This window comes from Equus przewalskii, chromosome 9 (assembly GCF_037783145.1).
Source record: "Equus przewalskii isolate Varuska chromosome 9, EquPr2, whole genome shotgun sequence".
Taxonomy (NCBI): domain Eukaryota; kingdom Metazoa; phylum Chordata; class Mammalia; order Perissodactyla; family Equidae; genus Equus; species Equus przewalskii.
Window position 1 is genome coordinate 11701942 of NC_091839.1, and position 24736 is coordinate 11726677.

The following is a 24736-nucleotide window of genomic DNA, read 5'->3' on the forward strand; positions in this document are numbered from 1 at the left end:
TTTTGGCTATTCATAAGTAAACTCATTATGACATAAAATAACAGATGAGTTTTCCTTTTTAGTTGCCATATATGGTTTCAGAAAAGTGGATCCAAAGAGGCAATCTCCTAGAGACAGTGACCTCCAGTATGCAGTTAGGTACCCACATGAAACCACGTGTGCTCACCGCTTATGTGCTCTGCCACCTGCTTTTGGTTTGGAGAGTCTCCTCTCAGACACTGAACTCTGCTCTCCTTGTGTTTTAAGCTCTTGGACGTTATTCAGAAATGAGGCTTTGTCCTCTCAGGGGAGGGAATTTATCCTCCTGGTTCAAGACATCATCTTTGGTGAGTACTTAGTTGTTTTCTGAAGGCATCATAATTCCTTTGGGGGCTCAGACTTGCTGACAATCCAGGAGTTTTCCCTTTGTTTTCAGATTCCTTTTGGAATCAGGGCTAGGAGTCCAGCAACTTTTCTTTTCTTTTTAGATTCCTTGGGAGATAGGGCTAGGACTTTTGCAACTTTCTTGCGTTTTCAGGGGAAATTTCAGAAATGAGATCCTAGTCACCTGAATGTTGTGAGTGAAACTTTCCTTCAGAGACCTCAGGCTGGTTTATGTTTAAGAACTTTGGGATACCTACATGTGCATTTTCAAGTAAGTGGGCTGAACAGACCATAAGCAGCACAGAATTTCAATGGCCATTACGGGGAAATTTTTTTTTTTTTTTTTTTTTGGGTAAGGAGGATTGTTGCTGAGCTAACATCTGTGCCAATCTTCCTCCATTTCTTTTCTATGTGGGATGCAGCTGCAGCACAGCTTCGTGAGCATTGTGTGGGTTCATGCCCAGGATCCTAATCTATGAGCCCTTGGCTGCTGACGTGGAGTGTACAAACTTTATCACTATGCCACTGGGCCAGCCTTTTCATGAGGAACTATTGATCTTCCCAAACTAGCTTTTCTTAAAACCAAATTGGAAGACTGAGGCTCTAAAATTAAGCAAAACAAATGGTCTGTCTATTTTCATTGGTACCTGTAGGCTTCTGAATACACACTGTTGATGCAAATAATCAATAACCAATTTATAAGTTACAAAGATATTTAAACAGCTGGTGTGAGGACTAGCCCAGAAGTGCTCTCTTCCCCAGAGAAGAAATAACTCTGGGGAAGTGTGGTTTACAGCATGTTTATATACTGTTTCAGAACAAAGAAGATAGAGCAAGTATGACAGAAATATAATTTTTTCCCCAAAGTCACAAGGAGATGTTTTCCTGCAGTTTAGCACATACTCAGCAGGTCAATTTGACCTTAGTTCTCCGGGAAGAAAAGCTTACCTTCAAAGAAATACTGATATCAGGGTCAGATAAAGGGAGATACTCGTCCCTATCTTTAAAGACTGCATTCTTTGCTTTGGGAAAATGTTTAAAGCAGATGTACAATGCGTGTTTGGTGGATCGTAAGTCAGGCTGCTCTTGGATAAACAAGATTTAGGCTGAATCAGATTTAAACCAGAATGGCTTCCCCCTATATCTTGATATGTGAAAATTTCTTATTATTTGCATTACTTTCATTTTCCCCCTTGTGATAGATAATCTTTCCATAGACGGTACTGATGATGAAGTTATTGTCCCTTGGTGCCTGGGTGGTTGCTGCCTGCTCTGGGTCCATCATGTCCCTTGGAGCTGGTATTTTATTTTATTAATTTACCCAGTTATCCATATTGGGGAGAAAAGAGCTGAGCTTAGTGAACAGACATAGAGGTACATGCTGCTGGGGGAAGCATTCCATAGGTCAGAAATTTTGGATCGTTGCAGAAATATTGTACACACATTTCAACAAGATTTCATAGTCATCATTTACAACAGAAGTAATGATAATAATGTGTTTAGCTCAGAAGAATAAGTCTTAAGTATAATCCTTATCAGAGAAGGAGGCTTATTCAAAATTAGAAGAATGACTGACCGTCTCAAGTTGTTGAGCAATCGTTACCCTAGCTCACGTATCAATGTTACAACACTGAGTAAAGAAAACTATAATTAGTTTGAATATTAAGATTAATACAAGAATTCCAAGAAGTAAGAAAAATAAATTGTAATCTGGATCGCAGAAGGGAACCAATACCTGCAAGGAGGGAACTAAATCAATCAAGACTGGGTGCGGGGTCTTATAGGGTATTAACCTGTGTTTTCACATGTTTTAACAGAGGTGACACATTGGAAGATCCCCCAGGTATAAAGACACAACATTCAGTTTGCATTATAGCACATGTACCACCTTGAGATACAGTTAGAATATCTAAGGTCATTCTATTTTGAAGGACACCATTTCTCATTAAGCACGTCTCAGTATTCAATAAAGCCATTCCTGTTTGAGTATCCTTAAGAGCCTGCTGAGTAAATTTCATCAGGGCTTCTACATGTGGTATGAACTCTGCTAATCCTGTGAAGAGAACAAATGTAACTGTCAGGTGGTAAAACCAATGGAATACTGAACGAGTCCATGTGGCCTTAAGGAGAGGAAGATTGGTAACAGTTGTTAATTTAGGGTGAGTCCTTTGTGACACTAAGGGAGCCGTAGGGTTCAGCGTCCTAGCCATCCAAAGCCAAGGCCAAAGATTTGTTCCAGAAGATCATTGAGTTCCAATGGGTGCCACCCAATAAGTGTCTGGCCTTCAAGACCAGCCTGTTCCAAACCAATCACTTCTTTTGAAGAATGACAGTACTTTGACATGGCTCCAGGGATATTAATCCCACGTTTCTGGTACAGTTAGGTAAATTTTGTTTGGAATAGTTTCTCTCTTCCAGAATAAAGGTGCTGATGTACTTAAAGACCCATAACTAGGAGTGAATCAAACAAATCCATGTCAGATTAGGGTGAAACATCCCACAATTCTTGTTGTAGAATCCAATTTCTTTTCTTTAGTGGCTAATTGTTGGGATAATTGAATAGTTTGAGCAACAGAAAAGAAAGAACCCTGTCGTGTACCTCTAATAGCATTGGCTCTTAGCAAGGCTTCAGGGTCATAATTAGTGATATCAGATGAACTGTGAACATTGGAAGTCTACCTCTCTATCATAGTAAATTATTTTAGAGCTTTGCAATCTGTAATTTGATAGGGAGAAGCCCAACAAGGTAACCCAGATGTACTAGAAAGGGGAAGTTGGCCGTATATCCAAATTGGACTGATTAATATGTGAAGCAAAGGAATGAGCCCATTGTAAGAAGACATTGCCATCAGAGGCCCATTCAGATGGATTGAATAAACAAACATGGTATCAGAAAAACCTTAAATGACATTCTGGTAATCAACTAACAGGTTTTGCACTTCAAACATGCTGAGTGAAAGAGGCCAGACACAAAAGATTGTGTGACCCCATTTATATGAAATATCCAGAATAGGCAAATCCACAGAGATAGAAAGCAGACTGGTGTTTGCCAGGCACTGAGGGGAAGGGGGGATGAGGAGTGACTGCTAATTGGAATGGGATTTTATCCTGGGTGATGAAAATGTTTGGAACTAGATAGTGGTGGTGCCTGCACAACATTGTGAATGAACCAAGTGCCACTGAATTATACACTTTAAAATGGTTAATTTTATGCTATGTCAATTTCATCTTAATTTAAAAACATATATTTAGGGAGAAGGAGCTGCGGTGAAGAGTTTGAATTCTAGAGCCAGGCAGATAGAATGCGAATTGCGCTCCTCCAGTCACTAGCCATGTGACCTCAGAAAGACCTCAGACAACTGATGCCACTGTCCACCCTCTGTTGACTCATCTGTAAAATGGGCATGGTCATTGTACCCACCAAAGGGGCTAATGGGAAGAGGATTTTAGTGTGGGCAGGTAGGCACGGGTCGTGGAGCACAAGGAGTTGATTAGTGGAGGATTAGCTGTTCTGAGGAAGGGAGAAGTCACTGAGAGTGACCTGTGGCCGAGGAGGTGGACTGCAGAGATCCTGAGCCAAGTTTCCCCTTTTAGCTCCCATTTCTATATATACACTGCTTCTGGCATTCTATTAACAGAGGAAATGAAAACACCTCCTTAAGTCTTTAGAAGATGTGTGGCACGATGGGAAGAGGTAAGACTAAAGAAAAGAGTTTCCCGTTGAGGTGGCAAATAAGAAGGGGGAGGGATGCAGACTTGCAGTGGTTCTCTCCGAGGGAGGGAGACACGAAGAAAGTCATGGACCATTCTCTGCAGAGGTGAGGATACTTCATGACCCTGGAATCCTTCAATCCCCTTCCTTAGCCCCCTCGACGGGGCAGGAAGCTGATCTGGTATATTGGGGGTAATTTGCCCACACCACTTTCCCGAGGTGTGAGGTCAATGTCTTCAGGGGCCACAGGGCTGGCCACGGAGAAGTTCTGAAGGATGGTGGTGAAGAAGAGGAATAATTCGTTGCGAGCGATGCCTTCTCCAAGACAAGTGCGTTTCCCTGTGGGCACAGAGGATCACGAATGTGGGCATGGGTCAGCTGCAAATTCTTTTCCCTGTCACATCCCAAAGCCCAGAAAACTGTGTCCATTGCTACAGATTAGTATGAGATTAGCCTTTAATCTGCAATTCAGAATGGATTTTTAGGGAGTTCCCAAACCCTGTGAAGCCAGATGCACATCTTTGGTGGATGTGCCTTGCACATTTTTCCAGAAGAGAGTTTGTAGCTTCTGTTAGCTTTCCAAAGGGTTCAGTGGCCTTACAGAGCATAGGAACCCACTTTCTGGTTGGATATGTGTGTGTGTGTGCTTGTGTGTGTGTGTGTCTGTGTGCCACACATAGCTGTGTGCATATTTCTGACATAACATTTTTAATGTCCTTCATTTCTAATATGGGGGAGAATGGTACCTATCTCATGGGGCTACTATGAGGTTAAAGAAGTTAATATTTGTACGAGTTCTTAGAATTCTGTTCTGGCCCCTATTTGGGATCCTATGAATGTAGTTAGTGATTTGTGTTTCTTTCTTGGTGTGTGTAGTGGGGAGTGTGTGTGTCTCTGGCACAGCATGAGTTGATCTATCTCTGGGATGTCTTCTTGTCTCAGCCTGAGAGCCATGCCCTTCAAGAGTTCTGAAAAATCCCCAGAGTGCACATAAAATGGTGAATGAGACTGATGCACTTGAGAGTGGACTCAATGGCTCCCATCAGACTCTCAGAGGTGTATGGACCACCCTCCCAATAAGTTATAAACCATGGGCTTTTAGAGAAATGAGGACAAAGGTCCCCAAAAACTCAGACAGAGGCACTGAGAGCCTCCTTCTTGATCTCTGTGGGTCATCATCTGCAGGCTGACAACCTTGGAAGGTCATGTCAATGATGGGTTTCTAGCCGTTTGCTAGACCTTTCAGATTGATAGATGTTGTGCCTGTGTGGAGCTATCTGAGGAAGCTCCACATATTTCTGGCATACCCAGATGTTAGGAGACATGAGCTTAGAGATACTTGGGCCAGGGCTGTGAGCTGGTTCTTCTCCCGTAACGGGTTCTGCAACCCAGCTCTTTCCAGAACAGCATGATGCCTGTTATCTCCCTCCCACCCCATCCTCCCCATCCCTGGGGCGGTCCATTTGGACACACATTAGTATCCCTTTGTCTCTAATAGCTTTTTGGCTGAGCTCGTCTCTTTTTCTGGCTGTGGCAGTCTGCCTCCTTCTTTTTCTCTCTGTAAACCTCCTGTCAGTTGCTGTTTGTCTGTCTCACTTCTCTTGGTCTCCTCTTTTTCTGCTCTCTTCTGCTTGTTTTCCTCTCTGCCTCTGTCTATTTGGATCTGATTCTGTTTGCAACTCTCTCTGTCTCACTTGCCATCTCCCTCTACAGATCCCTTTCCTCTCCTAACTATTTCTTCTTCTTTGCTTATGTCACTCTTTTTTCTCTCTTCTGTTTTTCTCCCTCTCATTTCCTCTTTCCTTCCTCCTATCTCATCATCCTCCCTCCTTCTTCTCCTTCTCTCTTTCTCCTCTCCTCCCTTTCTTGTCTCATGTTCACTCATTGTCTTTATCCACCACTGTTCCCCATCTCTATATCCCTCTGTAATTCGTTCTGTTCTCACTCACTCTATCCTTCTCTGTCTGTCTCTGTCCTTATGTCTCCACCTCTCTGTCTCTCTCTAAACATAGGGCAGGACTATTAAATGGAGGAATTGACCCTCATCCCAGCACATAGCCCCCATCTCTCACTACAGATGAAATTAAGGGGGAGGCCATTGCACTGGACAGATCCAGGGCCCTGGGTCACTTAAATCACTGATGGAAGTCAAGACTAGGGGCCATTTTCTGGGGTCTTCCTTTCTACTAAATGAAGAGGACTCTGAGACTAGAGGTTTTCTCTGGATGGGGCTAAAGTGTGGAGAAAAGGGATGAAGACACTTTAGAGCATTTCTTGATCCACCCTGGCTCCTCATTGCCAGCAGGATAAATCCAAACTCCCCGAAACACTCAAGTCCTTCCAGCTGAGCTCTTCATCCTTATCCCCTTCTTGAATCTACACCCCAGGCTACTCCGGTTCTTCTAGTTTCTCAATGCAGCATGCTGCCTCCATCTTCAGGCTCTGCCCTTGCTGTTTCCTCTACATGTAACACTCTCCAGTGGGCAGGTGATGCTCACTCATGAAGTCTTCGCTTAGAAGCCAGTGCTTCAGGTAAACTTTTCCTCACCAACCTACCGAGAGTCGTCAGGACTCCCTATTTTCTGCTCCCAAAGATCCTTTAGAGCACTTATCACAATTACGATTAATTATAAGAATAGTAATTGCGCCTATGAGCTCTTACTTTTTGTCAAGCCATTATAATCACATTCCAAGCATCAATTCATTGAGTTAGTTATTATTTTGTGACCATATGATGAATGCCCATCTCCACTGCTGGACCATAAGTTTCTAGAGGCTGGCACTGTGTGTCTACGTGACTTGTCCAGTGTATTATCTTTGGCCCCCAACAGAGCACTAAGCTCAGAGTAATTCCCAACCGATGTTTTATTCCTGAAGATGTGGAGATGTTATCATACCTGCCCAGGGTTCAGCTTGCCAAGATGTGCCTTTGGGACATGATATCACTTCTCAAGCCCCCTCGAGTAGTGAAGATGGAGTGGATTAATGTAGGTAAAGAAACTGGTATATACTCACTGCTCAATAAATAAAGGCTTTTCCTTGATAGTCTGAATGAGGGGATGGCACTTGTTCTCTGGTATCTGGGAAAGGAAGTGTGGCTCCAGCTTACCTGTGGAGAAGGGGATAAAAGCTTCATTCTTCTTCAGTGCCCCACTGGCATCCAGAAAGTGGTCAGGGTTGAAGGCGTCTGGTTTCTCAAAGTAACGTGGGTCATGGAGAGCAGAGCTCAGGATGGGATATACTTCAGTGCCCTGAGGGAGGGTCACAAGGTCAAAGATACTGCTGTTCCCTTCCCCACTCCACCCCTAAAGACAAAACAGGAGGGCTCGAGTGATAAAACCAACGGGAGGTCAAGTTTGCAGATCAAGAGAACCCAGGATGCCCACCCAGAACAGATGTGGGGGACACACTGGCCTCACCTTGGGGATGATGTACCCTCGGAAGTGAGTGTCGTTGGTGACAACGTGGGGCACCCCAAGGGGGAGGAGGTCTGAGAATCTCTGAATTTCGTGGATGACTGCATCAGTGTATGGCATTTTGGTGCGGTCATCAAGGGCTGGAGGGCGTTGTGAGCCAATCACCAGATCAATCTCCTTGTGGACTCTCTCTGCACAGAAGAGTGGGACCAGTGAACTTCTTTTCAAAGAGGCATTTCAGCAGGGTCACTGCTCTATGGGCCAATGAACCAGGATATACCTCTAGTAAAGGGTTAGATATTAGATTTTTGACACTCATTGGAGTAACCAGCTTTTAATGGGAGAGGGGAGGAAGCAACAAGAATTCACACCTGTTAAAATCTAAGAAATGCTATGTATTCTCTCCCCACATGCTAAGGTAAACACAGACACACACATACCCATGTGGGCCATCTTTTGCACAGAATTTCAGATTGACAGCTCTAGGCTATGGACCTAAAAACATTCTCCAAGACGAGCAGAAAAAGGAACAAATATTTATTGTGTATGTATGATAGATGAGGCGCTGTGCTAGGTCCTCAGGAATATAACAGCAAAATAGATAAATAGGTTAACCCATGAACAAGTGGATAAATAAATGAATACAGCAATCAATCAATTAGCGAGTGAATCAATTCATCAATGGAAAGATTGAGGAATAGAAGAACATTAACGAATGTAGTATGTATTTACTTATCAATCAACAGATGAATTAGAGAATCCTTAATTAATAAATATTCCATAGACAGATAAATCACATGAATGGGTCCATGGCCCGATTTATGGAGGAACAAGTGAATGAATAAATTAGAGAGGTAATGAGTAAATAAAGGAATACATGGATGATGGATTGAATGATAGATGGGTAAGTCAAGGATGAACAAGTGAGTGAATTATTCAGTGGATAAATGAAGGAATAGATGGATGAAGGATGAATTGACCGACTGACTGATGGAAGGATTAGGGAATGAGACCTAGCTCATAGAAGGAGAGATGGATACATGAATGCATCAATGAGCCAATGAATCAAGGAAAAATAGTCCACTCAATTAATCACTGTTCCAGAAGATCACCAGAGGAATCAATTAATCCAAATAAAGAATGGAAGTGTATGCTTTTGGATAAATCACAGATGAAAGAATCTGAGGATACAGGTTAATGAGTAAAAGATCAGACAGATGAATAGATGGATACATGTTGGATGGATGGATGGATGGATGAGTTGACCTTTAAGTGATCAGAGAAATCAGTGGGAGAACAGATTGACAGATTCTTCATTCATCCATACACCAATAGGGCTGGCCTAGTTGGGGCCTCCTTCAAAACCTTCAGTGCTCCAGGTATAAGAGAGGAAAGTGTCCTGTCTCATTCAGGAAGGACCCCTAGCCTCACTTCTGCAGTTCCAAAAGAGGTCCCATTTATTGGCTGTTCCCAGCCCACCCACCTGTGATGTGGGGGTATTTGAGCATGAGCAGGAATCCATAGCGGAGAGTCGTGCTAGTGGTCTCAGTGCCAGCGAAGAAGAGTGAGAGCACAGTGATGATGAGGTTTTGCTGGTGGAACTCGGTGTTGGGGTCAGACTTCTCCTGGGTCCAGAGGGGTAGGGCTCATGTCAGGGAGGCTGGAACCTCGTGGCACAGTGTCTCTCGAGGTACCTTCCACCTGTTTCTGGATCTCTCACACACCTGGCTCATTTTACTTTTCTCTATCCTCTGCATGCCAAACCATATATCTCTATTTCTGTCTCTCTCCATCTCTCTCCACTCTGTCTGGCTCTGTATCAATCTCCCTCTCCATCTCTTTGCTGTGTTTGTCTCTCTTCCTTTCCCAGATTCTTTATGCCTCTGTGGTTCTTTTCACATGTTGCTGTATTTTTGCCTCTTGTTCTGTATTTCCAGTATCTCTCTTTCTCTCTTCTCCCTACTTTCTCTTTCCTTTACTCTCCCACTCCGTTCCTGCTGACAACTCCCTTCCCTATTCCTAATCTCCCTCTTCTTCCTCTGGTCTTTCTTCCCCCTCTTCCCCACTCTTTACCCCTTTCCCCTCCTTTCTTCTCACCCCCAAAATTTCCTCCCTCCCCTCCAACACCCCTCTCCCAAACCGCACTTTGTCCATGCGGAGCAGGTAGGTATCAATAAGGTCTCGGGGATTGCTGGGGTCCAAGGTTTTGCGGTGCTCCTCCACACTGCGGCCAATGAAGGTGTTGATTTCCATCAGGTTTCTGTAGACCTGCCTGTGTGTGCCAGGAAAGTGCTTCAGGAAGTCAGAGAAGAGCTGGAACACCTGAGGAGAGAAGGGGCTGTGAGGTCCTCCCAGGGCTGAGAGAGCTGGTCACTGGGAAGGGCAGACCTGCTGGGCCCTAGTACCTCAGAGGGGGAATCTCTGTCTCTCTGTCTCTGTCTCTGTCTCATTCTCTCTTCCTCTCTCTTTCTGTCTCTGAGTCCCTTGCTCACTGATTCTATGTCTCCTTTGATCTGTTATTCTCACATTTTTCTCTTTCTACCTCTTCCTCTCTCATCCTCATGTCTTTTGGTTGGTCTCTGCCCCAACTCTCCACCTCTCCTTTTCATCTCTTCGTATCTCTCTGTGTCTCTCCTTATCATCTCTCTGGGCTTCTCTTGCCTACCTCAGCACTGTATCTGTTTTGCCCAAATGTCTATCTGACTCTTTCTACCTTGTGCATCTCCCTTGCTATGTCAGGCATTGATAACACAATGTTTACACAAGATGAACCTGCTGATGACTTAGACTATTTATTTATCTTGGAGAATATTTGTATTTTTTGGTCTCAAGATAAATGTAATACTTAACTTGTTGCAAGTAATTTCAAAAAATGCAGAAATGTGTGAATGTAAAATTGCTTCTTAATCCCTCCCTCAATAGATAACCACTGTTAACTTTCTGGTGGATCTCCCTCTAGACTTTTCTATCTCCACATTTCTCTAAGGGAGTAGAATATTGAAACCACCTGTTGGGCTTGTCACAAATACCCACCCTGGGCCCCATTCCAGATTCATAACAGTCCTAACTGTGAATCTGACATACATCTAATGAAGAATGATAGCCAGGCATACTGTTCTGCTGTTTCATGTTTTTAACTTAATATAGAATAGGGGTATTTCCAGATTAGTGAAGAAAAGAGACTTTATTATATTGTTTTAAAAGAGGAGCATATATCTTTATAATCTGGGGGAATTTTTAATAAACAGAAAGAAGGAGGAGAAATGGGGAAAATGAAGAAATGCAGTTTCTTATTTTCATGTATTGTTGAGTTTCTTTAAGTGAGGGGCTTTGACAAATACAGAGGCAAAGATTACAGGAAGCAGAGACAGAAGAGTAGAGAGCCTGAATGTCTGATTTGCTCTCTCTCTCTCTCTGTCTCACACACACACACAAACACATACACTCACACTCTCTTTCTATTGTCTCTTCTCAGGATCTCTTAATCTCCACCCTTATTTGCCTTGTTTTCTCTCTGTCTTCTCTCTTCTCTCTTCCAGGATCTGATTCCTTAGTCTCTGTGCTATTTTGACCACACCCAACACTCTCCTTTCTCTTAGTCTCTCAGTCCTCTTGTTACCATCTCTCCCTCCTTCCTGGTCTCAGTGTCTCTGTCTCTCCCTATTGTCTCTGCTCTTCTTCCAGCCTTAAGCTGCATTTCTGGTCCCCAAAGCAGATCACCCCTTAGCCCAGCCTTGCATGCTCCCTTTGTCCCCATTGTCCTTCACTCTCTCCCAGACCTGACTGGAGAACGAGCTGATGAGCGCAAAGGACCGGTAAAACAAGTCCAGGAGCCGCAGGAACTCAGGATCTCTGAAGGAGAAGCGTTTTCCAAAGACAATGGAGCAGATGATGTTGGCAGTGATGGCATGGAAGAAGAAGGTGGGATCCTGGAGAGCTCCTAGTGGGAGGAAGTGTAGGTCATAAGATGGAGACTCAAAGGCCTAGAGGGCATTTGACTGCTGCCCCAGTTCTGTGTGTCTGTCCTTCATTGCTTACTAATGGTGAAGAAAATGGGATCAGAAAGAGCTAACACTCACTAGCCCGTATTATGCCAGCCCCTATTGTAAACGCTTAACATATTGCTTTATTTAATTCTTGCCACAACCATGTGAGGAACGTGCAATTCTGTTATTATCCCCATTACATAGACATGTAACATAGAGGTATGTCATTTGATCAAGGTTACCCAGTCACTCATCACGGTGGCCAGTACTCAGATCCAGGCCGCCCAGCTACAGGGCTGTGTAGTTGGTCCCCATTCAGGTTCCAGCTCTGACTCTGGCAGCAGGTATAAGAGTTCAGTCCCAGGGGCAGGGGTGGTGCAGAGCAAGTGTTCAATCAATCACAGGTACAAATTAAAAAGCTCTGCTCTCCATGTCCCCTATCTGTCATTCCTCCTTCATCTCTTCCCTCTGCCTCTTGGGCTCTGGTCTTCTGGAATCGTTCTGCACTGGTTAGTTGATGTCTGTCAACCCTTGGCTTGGCCCTGTTAGATGGAGGGTGGGCTGCAAGCCCAGGGACATCATGTAGGTGCAGACTCTCCCTCTGGGTCTCACCCATCCATCTTCTCTTATTCCCCTGCAGACCCTTTCCTGACCCCGTCTGTCTGCCTCTCTAACTTTCTCTGCCTCAGTTTCTCTCTGCCTTCTTTTCTTTCTGCCTCTCCGAGCCTCTTCCACTCTCTCTCTTGTCTCTGCATGTCTCTCTTGGTCTTGGTGCCTCCATCTCTGCCTCTGTCTCCTTGTGTGTCTCTCTGTGTCACTCTGTTTCTTTCTGTCTTCCTTCTCTGCCTTCTGTCCCTATTCTGCTATTGCTCCCAGTGACTCTGCCTCTGCCTCTCCCTACCAAACTGCTCATTTATGTCTTGCACATTGTTAAGAAAGGACCCTGTCGCCTGTGTGTCTCATAAACACTTGTTCATGGGAAGTCCAATAACAACCGGAAGTGATTCTTTCATGCCCATCCAGCTGCCTGAGAGCAGCATACGCCCCTGGCTCTTTGCTCACTACCAGCTCATCAGCAGTTCAACTACAGAAAGGAAAACTCAGTTTGTCATTTTCAAAATGTCTATAATTTCCCTTTTCTCTCTCTGCTTTTTTTAGGTAAACCATACTTTTGCCTTTGATAGATACTGTTAATCCATGCGTTGGTTTCCCTGAACACATGTAAATAGCGTGCTAATATCTTAGTCTGTGTCTTTCGATTATTCTTGACACTACAAACCCCGCATCTCTTCTGGCTCCCCATGTCCCTCTCCTGCTCGTCTCTGTCCCTCTCCATGCTCCTTTCTCTGTCCCTGTCCCTCAGTCTTATGGTCTCTCAGGCTTTGTCTTCCTCTATCTCTGCCTCGCCCTCTCTTTCTATGTCTACCCCTCAGTCTTTCTGTTGCTCTCACTCCACACCTCTCCTGATTGCATGTCCTTCTTTCCTGTCCATCCCCTGAAGCTCACCCTTGGTATTCCGCAGCTCCTCCATCAGAAACTGAGCCTCCTCCTGAATCCGCTCCTCCACACTCCGCTTTCCCATCCCGAAGTTCCTCATGGTGGCCAGGGAGAATCGTCGAAGGGTCTTCCAACGTTCTCCATTGGCAAAGACCACACCTGGGGGTGAAGAATTTGGAGGGAGACTCTGTATCCCTCTCCACACCTTACTTTCTCTTCCCTGACTCACCTCCCCAATCCCCATCCTCCATTCTGCCCCCACTCAGTGCTTCTGAGGTCCTTACCATATCCCTGGAAGACTTGGTCAACGACAGCGATTTTCCCCCGGCCAGAGAATGCTTCAGCTTGGTCCACCAGGGCCTCCCGGATGGCTTCTGTCCCACACAGCATGACTGTAGGCCTTGGCCCCAGGTACACCGTGAAGACACCCCCATATTTCTCTTGAAGCTGCCAAGCATACCCAGCCCCAGGGTTGCCGTTAGTCAGTGTGTCCCTCTGTGGCCAATCATGTTGTTAAACCATTAAAACACTTACATTTGATTGATAAGTAGCTGCTGCCCCAAGACCCTCCACCCCAGGACCCAGCAACTAAAAGATTAACCCATCACCCACACACAGTCCATGTGATTGGTGCCCTAAGCAGTAGAGATGGTCAAATATTTCTAATATGGCCCTTGCACATACCCTTGAGTCTAGACACATCTCCCTGGCATTGCAACTAAAGAATCATCCTTCTTGTGACTCAACTTCAACCTGCTCTCTGCCTCCTGACATTTTCCCTAGAGAACTAATCTGAATTCCCTGCTTGGTAGACATGAAGAGAAACTGATGGCTCTCTGGGGGTGATCACGATATTTGAAAAGCCATCTACCAGTACAGCCCCTTGGGAAACTCCTTGGCTGTACTTACTGAGGCTGAACACATGTATGCTCAGTGACTCAGCAACTACACTCTCAACAAAATGCCCAACAAAAATATGTATGTGGATTCACCAAAAATTGAAGAAGGACATTCACAGAAGCCTTACAAATGAAATGCTGGCACCACTGATACAGAATAAAGTGTAATGATGTATTTATGCCATGGAATACTATGCAGCAAATGAAAAGGAAGAAACCACTGCTACACCTAACAACGTGAATGAAACTCACAGATATAATGTTGAGCGAAAGCAACTAGACATAAAAGAGCCCATAAGTCATGATTCTATTTAGATCCAGTTCAGTAAAATAACATGAACCTATGGTGTCAGGATGGTAAGAGGGTAGTGCCTGGAAGGTGACATGAAGGTGGTTTCTGGGGACAGGCTGTATTGTTGCTTATCTTCTCAACAATTACATGAGGATGTTGATTTGGGAAAATTCACTGACTGCACACTTATGATTTGCATTTTTTAGGGTGATGTTCAACTTCAATAAAAAGTTGACTTGAAATCATAAAAAGATTAAGTTTACTTAAAACTTACATTGGTCTCTGCAAAACCTCCTCATGAGTCTCCCTACTTCCATTCCTGTCCCCTGTACAATCATTTCACTACCAACCAACCCCATCCTCCCCCACCCCAAAGCCAGAGTAATCCCGTTAAAATGTAACTTAATTAATATCCCTAACCTGCTCCAAACCCTCCAGAGCTCCCACTGCACTGAGAAGAAGACCTGAAGTCTCCATTGTGGACCACATGGCCCTACATAACACTGCCCCGTCACCCCTCTGACTTCTCCTCCCACTCAACCCTTCCATCACTCACATCCAGCCTCTGTGTTGTCCCCCAAACATGCTGAACTTGCCCCTGTTTCAGAGTTCTTGCATTGACACCTGTCTCTCTCTTGTGCCTTCCACCTGCACCTTTCAGATTCTCTGCTCAGAAACAAAGCAAGACGGAGCCTTTCCCTCACCACTCAATCTAAAGTAGCTCCCACCACTTTCTAAAACGTCACTCTGCTTTATTTTAATCATAACCCTTGTCTACTTAATATTTCCTTATTTGTTTATTTTGTATGCCCTGTCCAATGACACATCAAGCATGCCTAAAATATTCCCCAGCAAACAAAATGTTCCAGTAAATTTTGACTGCACAAGTGATTAAATGAGTAGATCAAAGTAGCTGTCATTTAAATTACTATACACCAAGGTCTATGCAATATTTCTTTTATTCTTGTGGTCACCATCACATTTTACAGAAGAGGAAGCCAAGAGTAGGAGTTGAGTAATAGTCAGGGGTTGAATCTGGAACACGAACCCATGTTTGTCTGACTCCAGAAGGACTTGGGAGCATATGGGGGAATGGAGGTGGAGCAGTGCCATCTCCCAAACCTGTCTCATAATGACACCCACTAGCCCATGCCCTCTTCCCTCCTCCTCTCTCTCCATCTCTCTCTTCCTCTCTTTCTCTCTCTCTGCCTTCCCTCTCTCTGTCTTTCTCTCTCTCTCTCCACAAAGATTCAATAATAATGGAAGATCAGGGAGAGCTTGAGGATCCTCGAAGGGTCTATGGAAGAGCTTTAGGGGGTCTGCAACTCTCAAAATTTTATGCTAAATGTGTATGGATCATTGTAGGGGAGGGAGCCCACAGCTTTAATCAAATTCCCAAAGGATTTAGTGATCCCGAAATTGTTAGGCAGCTTCAGTCCATGACAGCATTGGAGAAGAAGAGAATTCCATCCTGGACCCAGGTGCCCCTCAGAGAAGTCCCAGCAGGGCGACTGTGGACAAGTGCCCTCCCCAGGGTGAGCTTCACTGTCTATACCTCTAAGATGGAGATAGCTTCTCTCCCAGCCCTCTTCTTGTAACCAAGACCTGATGAAGTCCCATGACAATACAGATAAATGCTGGCCACACAATGCTGAAAGAAAAAACTAACTCCAGGAATTTACACAAAAGCATGTGAAATAATATGTGAAATATATATTCATATATATATATGTGAAATAATATGTGAAAGTGAAATGATATGTGACTCTTGTGATGGATTGAAGTCAATGAAAGTGAAATATTATGCACTTGGAGCCTCCGCATCTGTGATAAAATGTTGTCTATTAAAAGCAAAGCGATGACAAGCCCACGATTCAGGAGTGTGTTTGCCATAGTGAGGGAAAGTGGACAGAGAAGCACAGGGCAGGTGGAAGTGACTGCCAGTGTTCTACTTCTCTGTTGGATAGGGTGTTCATGGCTATAGATTACATTATTAATAACTAAATAGATCATGAAACATGAAATCATGCCTGGAAAGCAGGGATACAGAGCCTAGTAAATGCTCCACAGTGTCAGCTACTATTACCTTGCATTAATATTCATTATTCTAATCACTCTGTAAATGGTCTTCTGTCCTGTTCTCCCTCCTGCCTCCTCCTCGTCCTGACATTGCCATGAGCCAGTCTTTGCTGTCCTTTGTTTGCAGAGGAGAAACCTACTTAATTGTTGTCACTGCCACTTTTTCTGTCTCTTCAAGTGGTGCGCAGTCACCCAGGAACACGACAGAGGGTGGCAGAAGAGGGTGAAATTCCACAGGTGTGTTTCACACACAGATGTTTCTTCATGCCTAATTGCCTGCTCCAGGGACAGTGCCCATGCACTTCCAGTAGAGCAAGGACATCTCAGACTGATCAGATCCACCATGCACAGCTCCATGCCCCTTACTCACCAACCTTTACGCATCCCAGCCCTGAGCCTGGAAGGATGCCTCACTCCTTCTGGGGAATGATCTCCCCATACAGAGGCAGAGAGCCCCTCTCAGACCCCATCCATCTGTGTCTCACCATTAGGAAGGATTTGAGTAGGCCTCTTCTGTCCATCTGCAGAAGGTTCCCCAAGAAGGGCAGAGGACGGGGTCCTGGTGGGAGGTGGCCATAGGCTTTTGGGTGGCCCCTGACCAGGAGAAGCAAGAGTCCCATGAGGAGAACAAGGAGGAGGAGCATGCTGAGCTCCATGGTCCCAGTCTGACTGCCTTCCAACCCACTGCAGCCTCGAGCTGGGCTTTTTATACTGAGCCTGCCTCCCCACCCAGTTACATAAGTTCCTCCATTCCCCACCTCCTCTCTCTTCATTGTCTGGGAGTGTCAACATTAGGGAGAGGAGCTAAGGGACCCATAATTCCTGTTCTGGCACTCTGGTGAACTGATCACTCCCTACCTATGCACTCTGTCCCTAGATGTTGGCAGATGTGACATGGTAGAGATGCCAAGGTCCACATGAGTGTTTGTGTGTTTATATTTCTGGGTATGGCTGAGCATGCACTGTCTACTTTTTTGGCCATGTTTGTGCATTTAGGCTTGCATGCATTTGTCTGTGCCTGCTTCCATCTGTGTGTGCTTGCATGGTTTTCATATGTGAAAGGGTGTTTCTATTTATGTGAATGAGTTGACATGTGTCTCTGTATAAGTGTGCATGTGTTTACATGCATATTTTTGCATGTGTGTGGACTTATATGTATTTATATGGTTGATACCTGAAGGTGTGTGTTTCTTTGCATGGTGTTCGTGGTATATATCACTGTTTGTGAGTCTGAGTGTGCTTGTATGTTTGTGCATCAACCAGTTCTTGTCCTTAAAGAGCCTACAGACCCGCAGGGGCTATCTCTGCAGTCCCCCTTCCTTCATCCTCCCTTTTGTGAGAGCCACCAATGGGAGTGATGGGAGAAACAGAAGGAGGGGAGAGAGACACTGAAGCAGTGAGACTCAGAGATGGAGGCAGTCAGGTGGAGAGGCACAGAGAGACACTGAGACCTGGCAGGTGGAGCGTTCAGCTCTTCTGGATGTCTTATTGTTCTGACCAGTGTAAGGTGGTTCACTCCCTGCCTCTGCCTCTGTCTTCACAGTGCAGGACCTTTCTCTGACATTCGCTGACAATCTGTTTGTATGTACCTCTCTCTTCTGCTATTTATTATGTCTCAGTGTCTCTGTTTCTCACTTTAGACTCTGAGCTCCACAGTTCAGACTGTGTCAAGTTTGACTGACGTCTGCTGAGCTTCCATGTATCTCCATCAGGACTCTGAGATTGCCCAAACCCACCCTCTGAAAGGCTGAGTCCATATTTACTGAATATGAGAATGAATGTGTGCACGTCCCTCTGTCATGGCCTGGGGCCTGGCTTTCCCCCTGTCTCTGTCTCTCTCTTATAAAAAAGAGTGGAGGAAGATGAGACAGCATCTTTCTTTCAGTGTTAGGCAAAACCCTTGCTGGTCCCAGGATTCTGACCCTGGCAGTTGAGTCATATTCCTCCAAACAGGGAAAAATGGAGCAACAATCCTGACCTCTTGCATTCAGGGATGGAACCTGTACTTTCCTGACCTTGGAGAGCTGCCACCATGGAATTTACTGAACCTAGGTACTGGCTCCTGCTGTGCTATGTGATCTGGCACTGAGCTTGGGTCCTCACTCCATCCTAGGAATCACTGCTGGGAATGGATGAAGTGCTTTACACAGAGTAACTCACTTATCCTCACCCTTTGAGGCAGGTGTGGTTGTTATCCCCACTTTATAAACACGGTAAGTGCAGCACAAAGAGGTTGAGATTGTTTCCCAAGGTCACATTGTGGGTTAGAACTGCATTGTCCAATATGGTAGACTCTTGCCACTTGTGGCTGTTAAGCATTTGAAAGATGATTAGTAGGACTAATTAAAACTAAAATTTAATTTAATTGCAAAATTGACACTCGATTCAGTTATTTGAAATCTTCTAAGTACATTTGGAACAATGTTGGTATGTAAATCTCCTTTTTCAATTGTAACTTTCATGAAATCTCAATATAGATCAACTGTTTCTGAAAAAAATTTAGGCTCCCAGTTAGGATGTGCTATAACTGCAAAACAGACAACAGATTTAAAAGACTTTAAAGACAAAAGATATGGTGAGAGGAAGAGGCAGAACCAGAAAGAAACCCAGAGACAGGGAGAGGCCAAGAAATGGACAAGTGATGTCACACAGAAATGGAGGCAGACAAAGGGAAGGTGCAAGAGACAGAGAGAGAGAACAGGAGAGCAAGAACAAACCACAGGGACAGGAAACTGCAGGGGGTGAGGATAGGGCTGGCATCTGTGAAAAAGCTTATTGTTATACGTGAAAGTGTATTTGTATTATTATTATTTTATTTTTAAAAGTTGGCTGAGGTATAATTGACATACAATTAACGGCATATATTTAAAGTGTACAACTGGGTCGATCTGACGCATTGCACACCTGTGAAACCATCACCACAATCAGGATAATGAACATATCGCTCACCCCGAAAGTCTCCTTGTGCCCTTCTGTAACTGGTCCCTTACCCCGTTACCAACCCCCTCCCCAGGCAATCGCTGATCTGCTGCTTGTCCCTACAGATTAGCTTCCATTTTCTAAACTTTATATAAATGGAATCTCACATTATGTTCTCTTTTGCATCTGCCTTCTTCCACCCAGCATAATCATTTTGAAGTCTAACTATTTTGAAGTCTAATTATTTTTAAGTCTGTGGCAGGCTGAGTAATGGCCTCCCAAATACGTCCACCTCCTAATCCCTATAACCTGTGAATGCGACCTTACATGGTAAAAGGAACTTTGTAAATGGGATTAATTTAAGGCTCATCAAATGGTGAAATTGTCCGTGTTTAACAAGGATGTAATCACAAGAATCCTTGTAAGAAAGAGGCAAGAAGTTCAATGTGAACAGTAGGAGAACTGACGATGGAAAGCAAGAGGTTGTAGTGACATGAAGGGGCCCCGAGTAAAGGAATGCAACTTCCAGAGGAAAGACAGCCATGTCGACACCTTGACTTTAACCCAGAGAGATTGATTTTGCATTCTGACTTCAGAACTGTCACAGAACAAATTGTGTCGTATATGCCACTAAGTTTATTGAAGCACTGCTAAGAGACTAATATAAGTTTCACTCACGTTTTTGCAGATGTCACTCTCTCATCTCTTTTCATTGCTGAGAGTACTCCATTGTATGGACAATCCACTGTTTGATTACCCATGGATGTGTTGATGGCCATTTGGGTTGCTTCCAGTTTCGGGCTATTACAGCTTTAGCTGCTTATGAATATTTGCATACTAGTGTTTGCATGTACATTTGCTTTCACTTCTCTTGAGTAAATACCTATTTGTGGACCAGTTAGGTCATACGATAAGTATACATATTTTATAAGAAACTGCCAACCTGTTTGCCAAAGTGGTTGTAAGATTTTACATTCCCAGCAGCTGCATATGAGAGTTCCAGTTGCTCCACATCCTTATCAACACTCAGGATTGTCAGTCTCTTTAATTTTAGCCTTTCTGATAGGTGTGTAGTGGTATCTTATTGTAATTTTCATTTTAATTTCCATAGTGACAAATGGTGCTGAACATCTTTTCGTGTGCCAATTTGTCCTATGTATGTCATCTTTGCTGAAGTGTCTGGTCAAAGCTTTTGTCCATTGTTTAAATTGGGTCGTTTGTTTTCTTACTATTGAGTTTTGAAAATTCTTTATCCATTCTGAACACAAGGCCTTTGTCAGAGAGGTGATTTGTAAATATTTTCTCCCAATCCATGGCTTGTCTTCTTGTTCTCTTAACAGTTTCTTTGATAAGCAAATGTTTTTAATTCTGATAAAGTTCAACCTATCCTTGTTTTTACGGATTGCACTTTTAGTGTCATATCTCAAAAACGTTGCCCAAGCCAAGGTCACAAAGATTTGATCCTATGTCTTTTCCTAGAAGATTTTCAGTTTGAGGTTTTCCTTTTAGGTCTATGATAGATTTGTAGTCAATGTTTTGCATGAGGTGACAAGTATGGATCAAACCTCCTGTTTTGGCATACGAATGTCCAATTTTCCAGCACTACTTGTTGAAGGTATTGTTTCTCCACTGAATTGTCTTTGCACCTTTTTCAAAAATCAGATGAACATGTATGTGGGTCAATTTCTGGTCTCTCTATTCTTCTATTCATTATTTTGTTAATCTTGACTACAATACCAAACTGCCTTGATTATTGTAGAGTTACATTTCCTGAGATCAGATGTTGTAATCCTTCAACATTGGTGTTCTTTTTCAAAGTCATATTACTTGAAGTCTTTTGCATTGTGTCTGAATTTTAGAATCAGTTTGTCAATTTCTACAAGGAAAAAACAGCCTGCTGGAATTTTGATGGAATGTGCTGAATCCACAGAGAACTGACATCTTAACCATAAGAGTCTTCTGACCTATGAAGATAGTATATTTCTCCATTGATTTAAATCTTTATGGTAGGCAGAATAATGGCTCCCCAAAGATGTCTACATACTGATAACCAGAACCTGTGGATATTTTAGGTTTGATAGCAAAGGAGAATTATCCTTGCAGATGGGTTTAAGGTTACTACTCAACTGAATTTAAGATATGGATAGTTTCTGGATTATTCAGGTCGATGCAATGTAATCATGAGGGTCCTCAAAAGTAAGTGGAAAAGGGAAGGAGAAGGATGAGAGGAAACCTGACTATAGAAGCATGATCAGAGAAGTACGTTATTGTTGGCTCTAAAATGGAGGAAGGGACACAAGCCAAGGCATGAAGGTAGCCTCTAGAAGCTGGGAAAAGGCAAGGAAACAGATTCTCCCTTAGAAATTCCTCAAAGGGACCCGGGCCTCCTGACACCTTGATTTTGCCCAGTGAGACCTATATTGTACCTCTGACCAACAGAACTAAAGATCATAAGTTAGTGTTTTTTATATCATTTAATTTGCGTTAGTTTGTTATAGATAGCAGAAACAGAAAGCCAATACAATCTTGTTTAATTTCTCTAAGCAATATATGGTAACTTTCAGTGTGCAGGCCTTACACATGTTTTGTCAGATTCATTCCTAAATATTTCATATTTTTGATGATATAGCAAATTTTCTTTGAAAACTTCCATTTCTGATTAGTCATTGCTAGTGTATAGAAATACACTCGAAATTTTGTCAATGTTGTATCCTGAAACCTTGCTAAAACCCACGTTACTTCTAGTAGATTTTGTGTGTGTGTAGATTTCATTAGATTTTAACAATCTTGTCATCTGTGAATAAAAGAGTTTTACTTCTTTGTTTCAAATCTAGATGTCTTTTATTCCTTTTACTTTCTTTATTGTACCAGCTAGAACCTCTGATATAATCTTTAATAGAAAGTAGTAAAAACAGACATTCTTGACTTGCTCTCAATCTTAGAAGAAAAGCTTTCATTCTCTCACCGTTAAGTATGATGTTATCTGTAGGATTTTTGCAGACACCTTTTATCAGGTTGAAGAATTCCCCTTATTTTCAGTTTGTTGATATATTTTAATCACAAGTGAATATTGGATTTTAGCAAATGTTGTTTTACATATATATTGCAATGATCATAGATATAATTTTTTGTTTGTTATTATGGTGAATTACATTAATTGATTATGAAATGTTAACACTAACTTTGCATTCCTGAGTAAACCCACATGGGTAATATAGGGAAATCATGGGGTTTACTCATAATGTATTACCTTTTTTATATATTGTTGGTTTTTATTTGCTGAAATCTTATTTAGAATTGTTTATCTTCATGAGGATATTGATCTGTACTTTTTTCTTTTCTTGGTAATGTCTTTGATTTTCATATTAGGGTAATACTGGCCTCATAGAATGAGTTTAGAAGTATTACGTCTTCTTAAATTTCTTGAAGGTTTTGTATAGGATAGATAATGTTTCTCTCTTAAATGTTTGGTAAAATTCTCTAGTGAAGCCATATAGGCCTGGAATTTTTATGGCAACAAAGGTTTTAAAAAAATTTTAATTGCAGTAAAATACACATAACATAAAACTTACTGTCTTAACCAATTTTCAGTGTCCAGTTCAGTAGTGTTAAGCATATTTACATTGTTGTGAAAGCCGCCTCCAGAATGATTTTGTTCTTGCAACACTGAAACTCTGCACACATTAAACAACAACTCCCCATGTCCCTCCTGCCCCAATCCCTGGCAATCTCCATTCTACATGCTGTTTCTATGAATTTGACTGCTCTGGATCTCTCATATAACTGGAATCATGAATATTTGTTTTTTCTGGCTGGCTTATTTCACTTTGCAAAATGTTCTCAAGGTTTCTTCATGTTATAGCATGTTTCAGATTTCCTTCTTTTTAAGGCTGAATTATATTCCAGTATGTGCATATACCACATTTTGCTTGTCCATTCATCCTTTGATAGTCGCTTGGGTTGCTTCCACCTTTAAGCTATTGTGAATAATGCTGCTATGGTCATGGGTATACAAGTAACTCTGTGACACACTGCTCTCATTGCTTTTGAATATGCACCCAGAAGTGAAATTGCGAGAGTATACAGTAAATCTATTTTTAATTATTTGAGGAACTGCCATACTGTTTCCATAGTGGCTGCACCATTTTACACTCTCACCAACAGTGCACAAGGGTTCCAATTTCTCCATATCCTCGTCAACATTTGTTACCATATATATATGTACTGTATATTATTTACATATACATGTGGTTTTATTGAATGTGAGGTGATATCTCATTTTGGTTTTGATTTGCATTTCCCTAATGATTAATGATGTGGAGCATTTTTTCATATGGCACTTAACCATTTGTAGATCCTCTTTGGAGAAATATATGTTCCTGTGCTTTGCTCACTTTTCAATCAGGTTGTTTCTTTGTTGTGGAATTGTAGGAGTTCCTTATATATTCTGAATAGTAACCCTTTATCAGATATATTAATCCTACGAGCCATATTTCAAGTGTTTAACAGCCACATGTGGCAAGTGGCTACCATATTAGACAATGCACTTCTAGCCCACATTGTGACCTTGGATAAAATTTTCGGAGCTGGCCCAGTGGTTAGTGGTTAAGTTCACATGCTCCAGTTCAGTGGTCCAGGGTTCACCAGTTTGGATCCTGGGCACAGACCTACACACCACTCGCCAATCCATGCTGTGGTGGCATCCCACATAGAAGAACTAGAAGGACATACACTAGGATATACAACTATGTGCTGGGGCTTGGGGAAGAAAAAAACTCTCAATATCTCTGTGCTTCACTCTCCCCATATATAATGTGGGGATGACAACCATACGTACCTCAGAGGGTGAGGATTAAGTGAGTTAATGTGTAAAGCACTACACCTGCCCCCACCATTGATTCCCAGGATGGAATGAGGACACAAGATCACTGCCAGGTCACACAGCACAGCAGGAGCCAGTACCTGGGTTCAGGAAAGTCCATGGTGGAAGCTCTCCAAGGTCCAAAGTCCAAAGCTCTCCAAAGCCCTGCACCGTGAAGACAGAGCCAGAGGCAGAGAGAGAACCCCCTGGCACTAATCAGAGCACTCAGACATCCAGAGGAGCTGAAGTCTCCACCTGCCTGGTCTCAGTTCCTCTGTCTCTCTCCACCTGACCCCCTCCACCTCTGAGTCTCACCAGTTCTATGTCTCACCCCGCTCCTTTTCTCCCATCACTCCTACCTATGGTTGTCACAGAAGAGAGGATGAAGGAAGGGGTACTGGACAGATAGACACACATCTTTCCATTTCTTTATATCTTCTTCTATTTTTTTTCCATAACATAACATAACAACTTATGATTTTCAGTGTATAGATCTTAACCTCCTTGGTTAAATTTATTCCTAGGTATTTTATTCTTTTTGTGGCAACTGTAAGTAGGATTCTATTCTTGACTTCTTCTGCTACTTCGTTATTAGTATGTAGAAATGAAACTGATTTTCGTATGTTGATTTTGTACTCTGCAACTTTTTTGTAGTGGTTGATTATTTTTAATCAAATACTGGTGGGTTTTTAGGATTTTCTATATAGAATCA

General features: G+C 42.9%; 1 protein-coding gene across 1 annotated transcript; it reads right to left on the reverse strand.

Annotated features, from left to right (window-relative positions):
* Positions 1 to 1147: 1147 nt before the first annotated feature.
* LOC103562352 (cytochrome P450 2B11-like) lies at positions 1148 to 16978 on the reverse strand. The gene is made up of 9 exons (XM_008537382.2): positions 16730 to 16978; positions 13259 to 13421; positions 12984 to 13133; positions 11271 to 11431; positions 9637 to 9813; positions 8975 to 9116; positions 7495 to 7682; positions 7185 to 7326; positions 1148 to 4414 (listed from the first exon to the last, which is right to left on the reverse strand). The coding sequence occupies exons 1-9, from the start codon at positions 16898 to 16900 to the stop codon at positions 4224 to 4226; spliced, it is 1485 nt and encodes a 494-aa protein (XP_008535604.2). The 5' UTR covers positions 16901 to 16978; the 3' UTR covers positions 1148 to 4223.
* Between the last annotated feature and the right edge of the window lie 7758 nt (positions 16979 to 24736).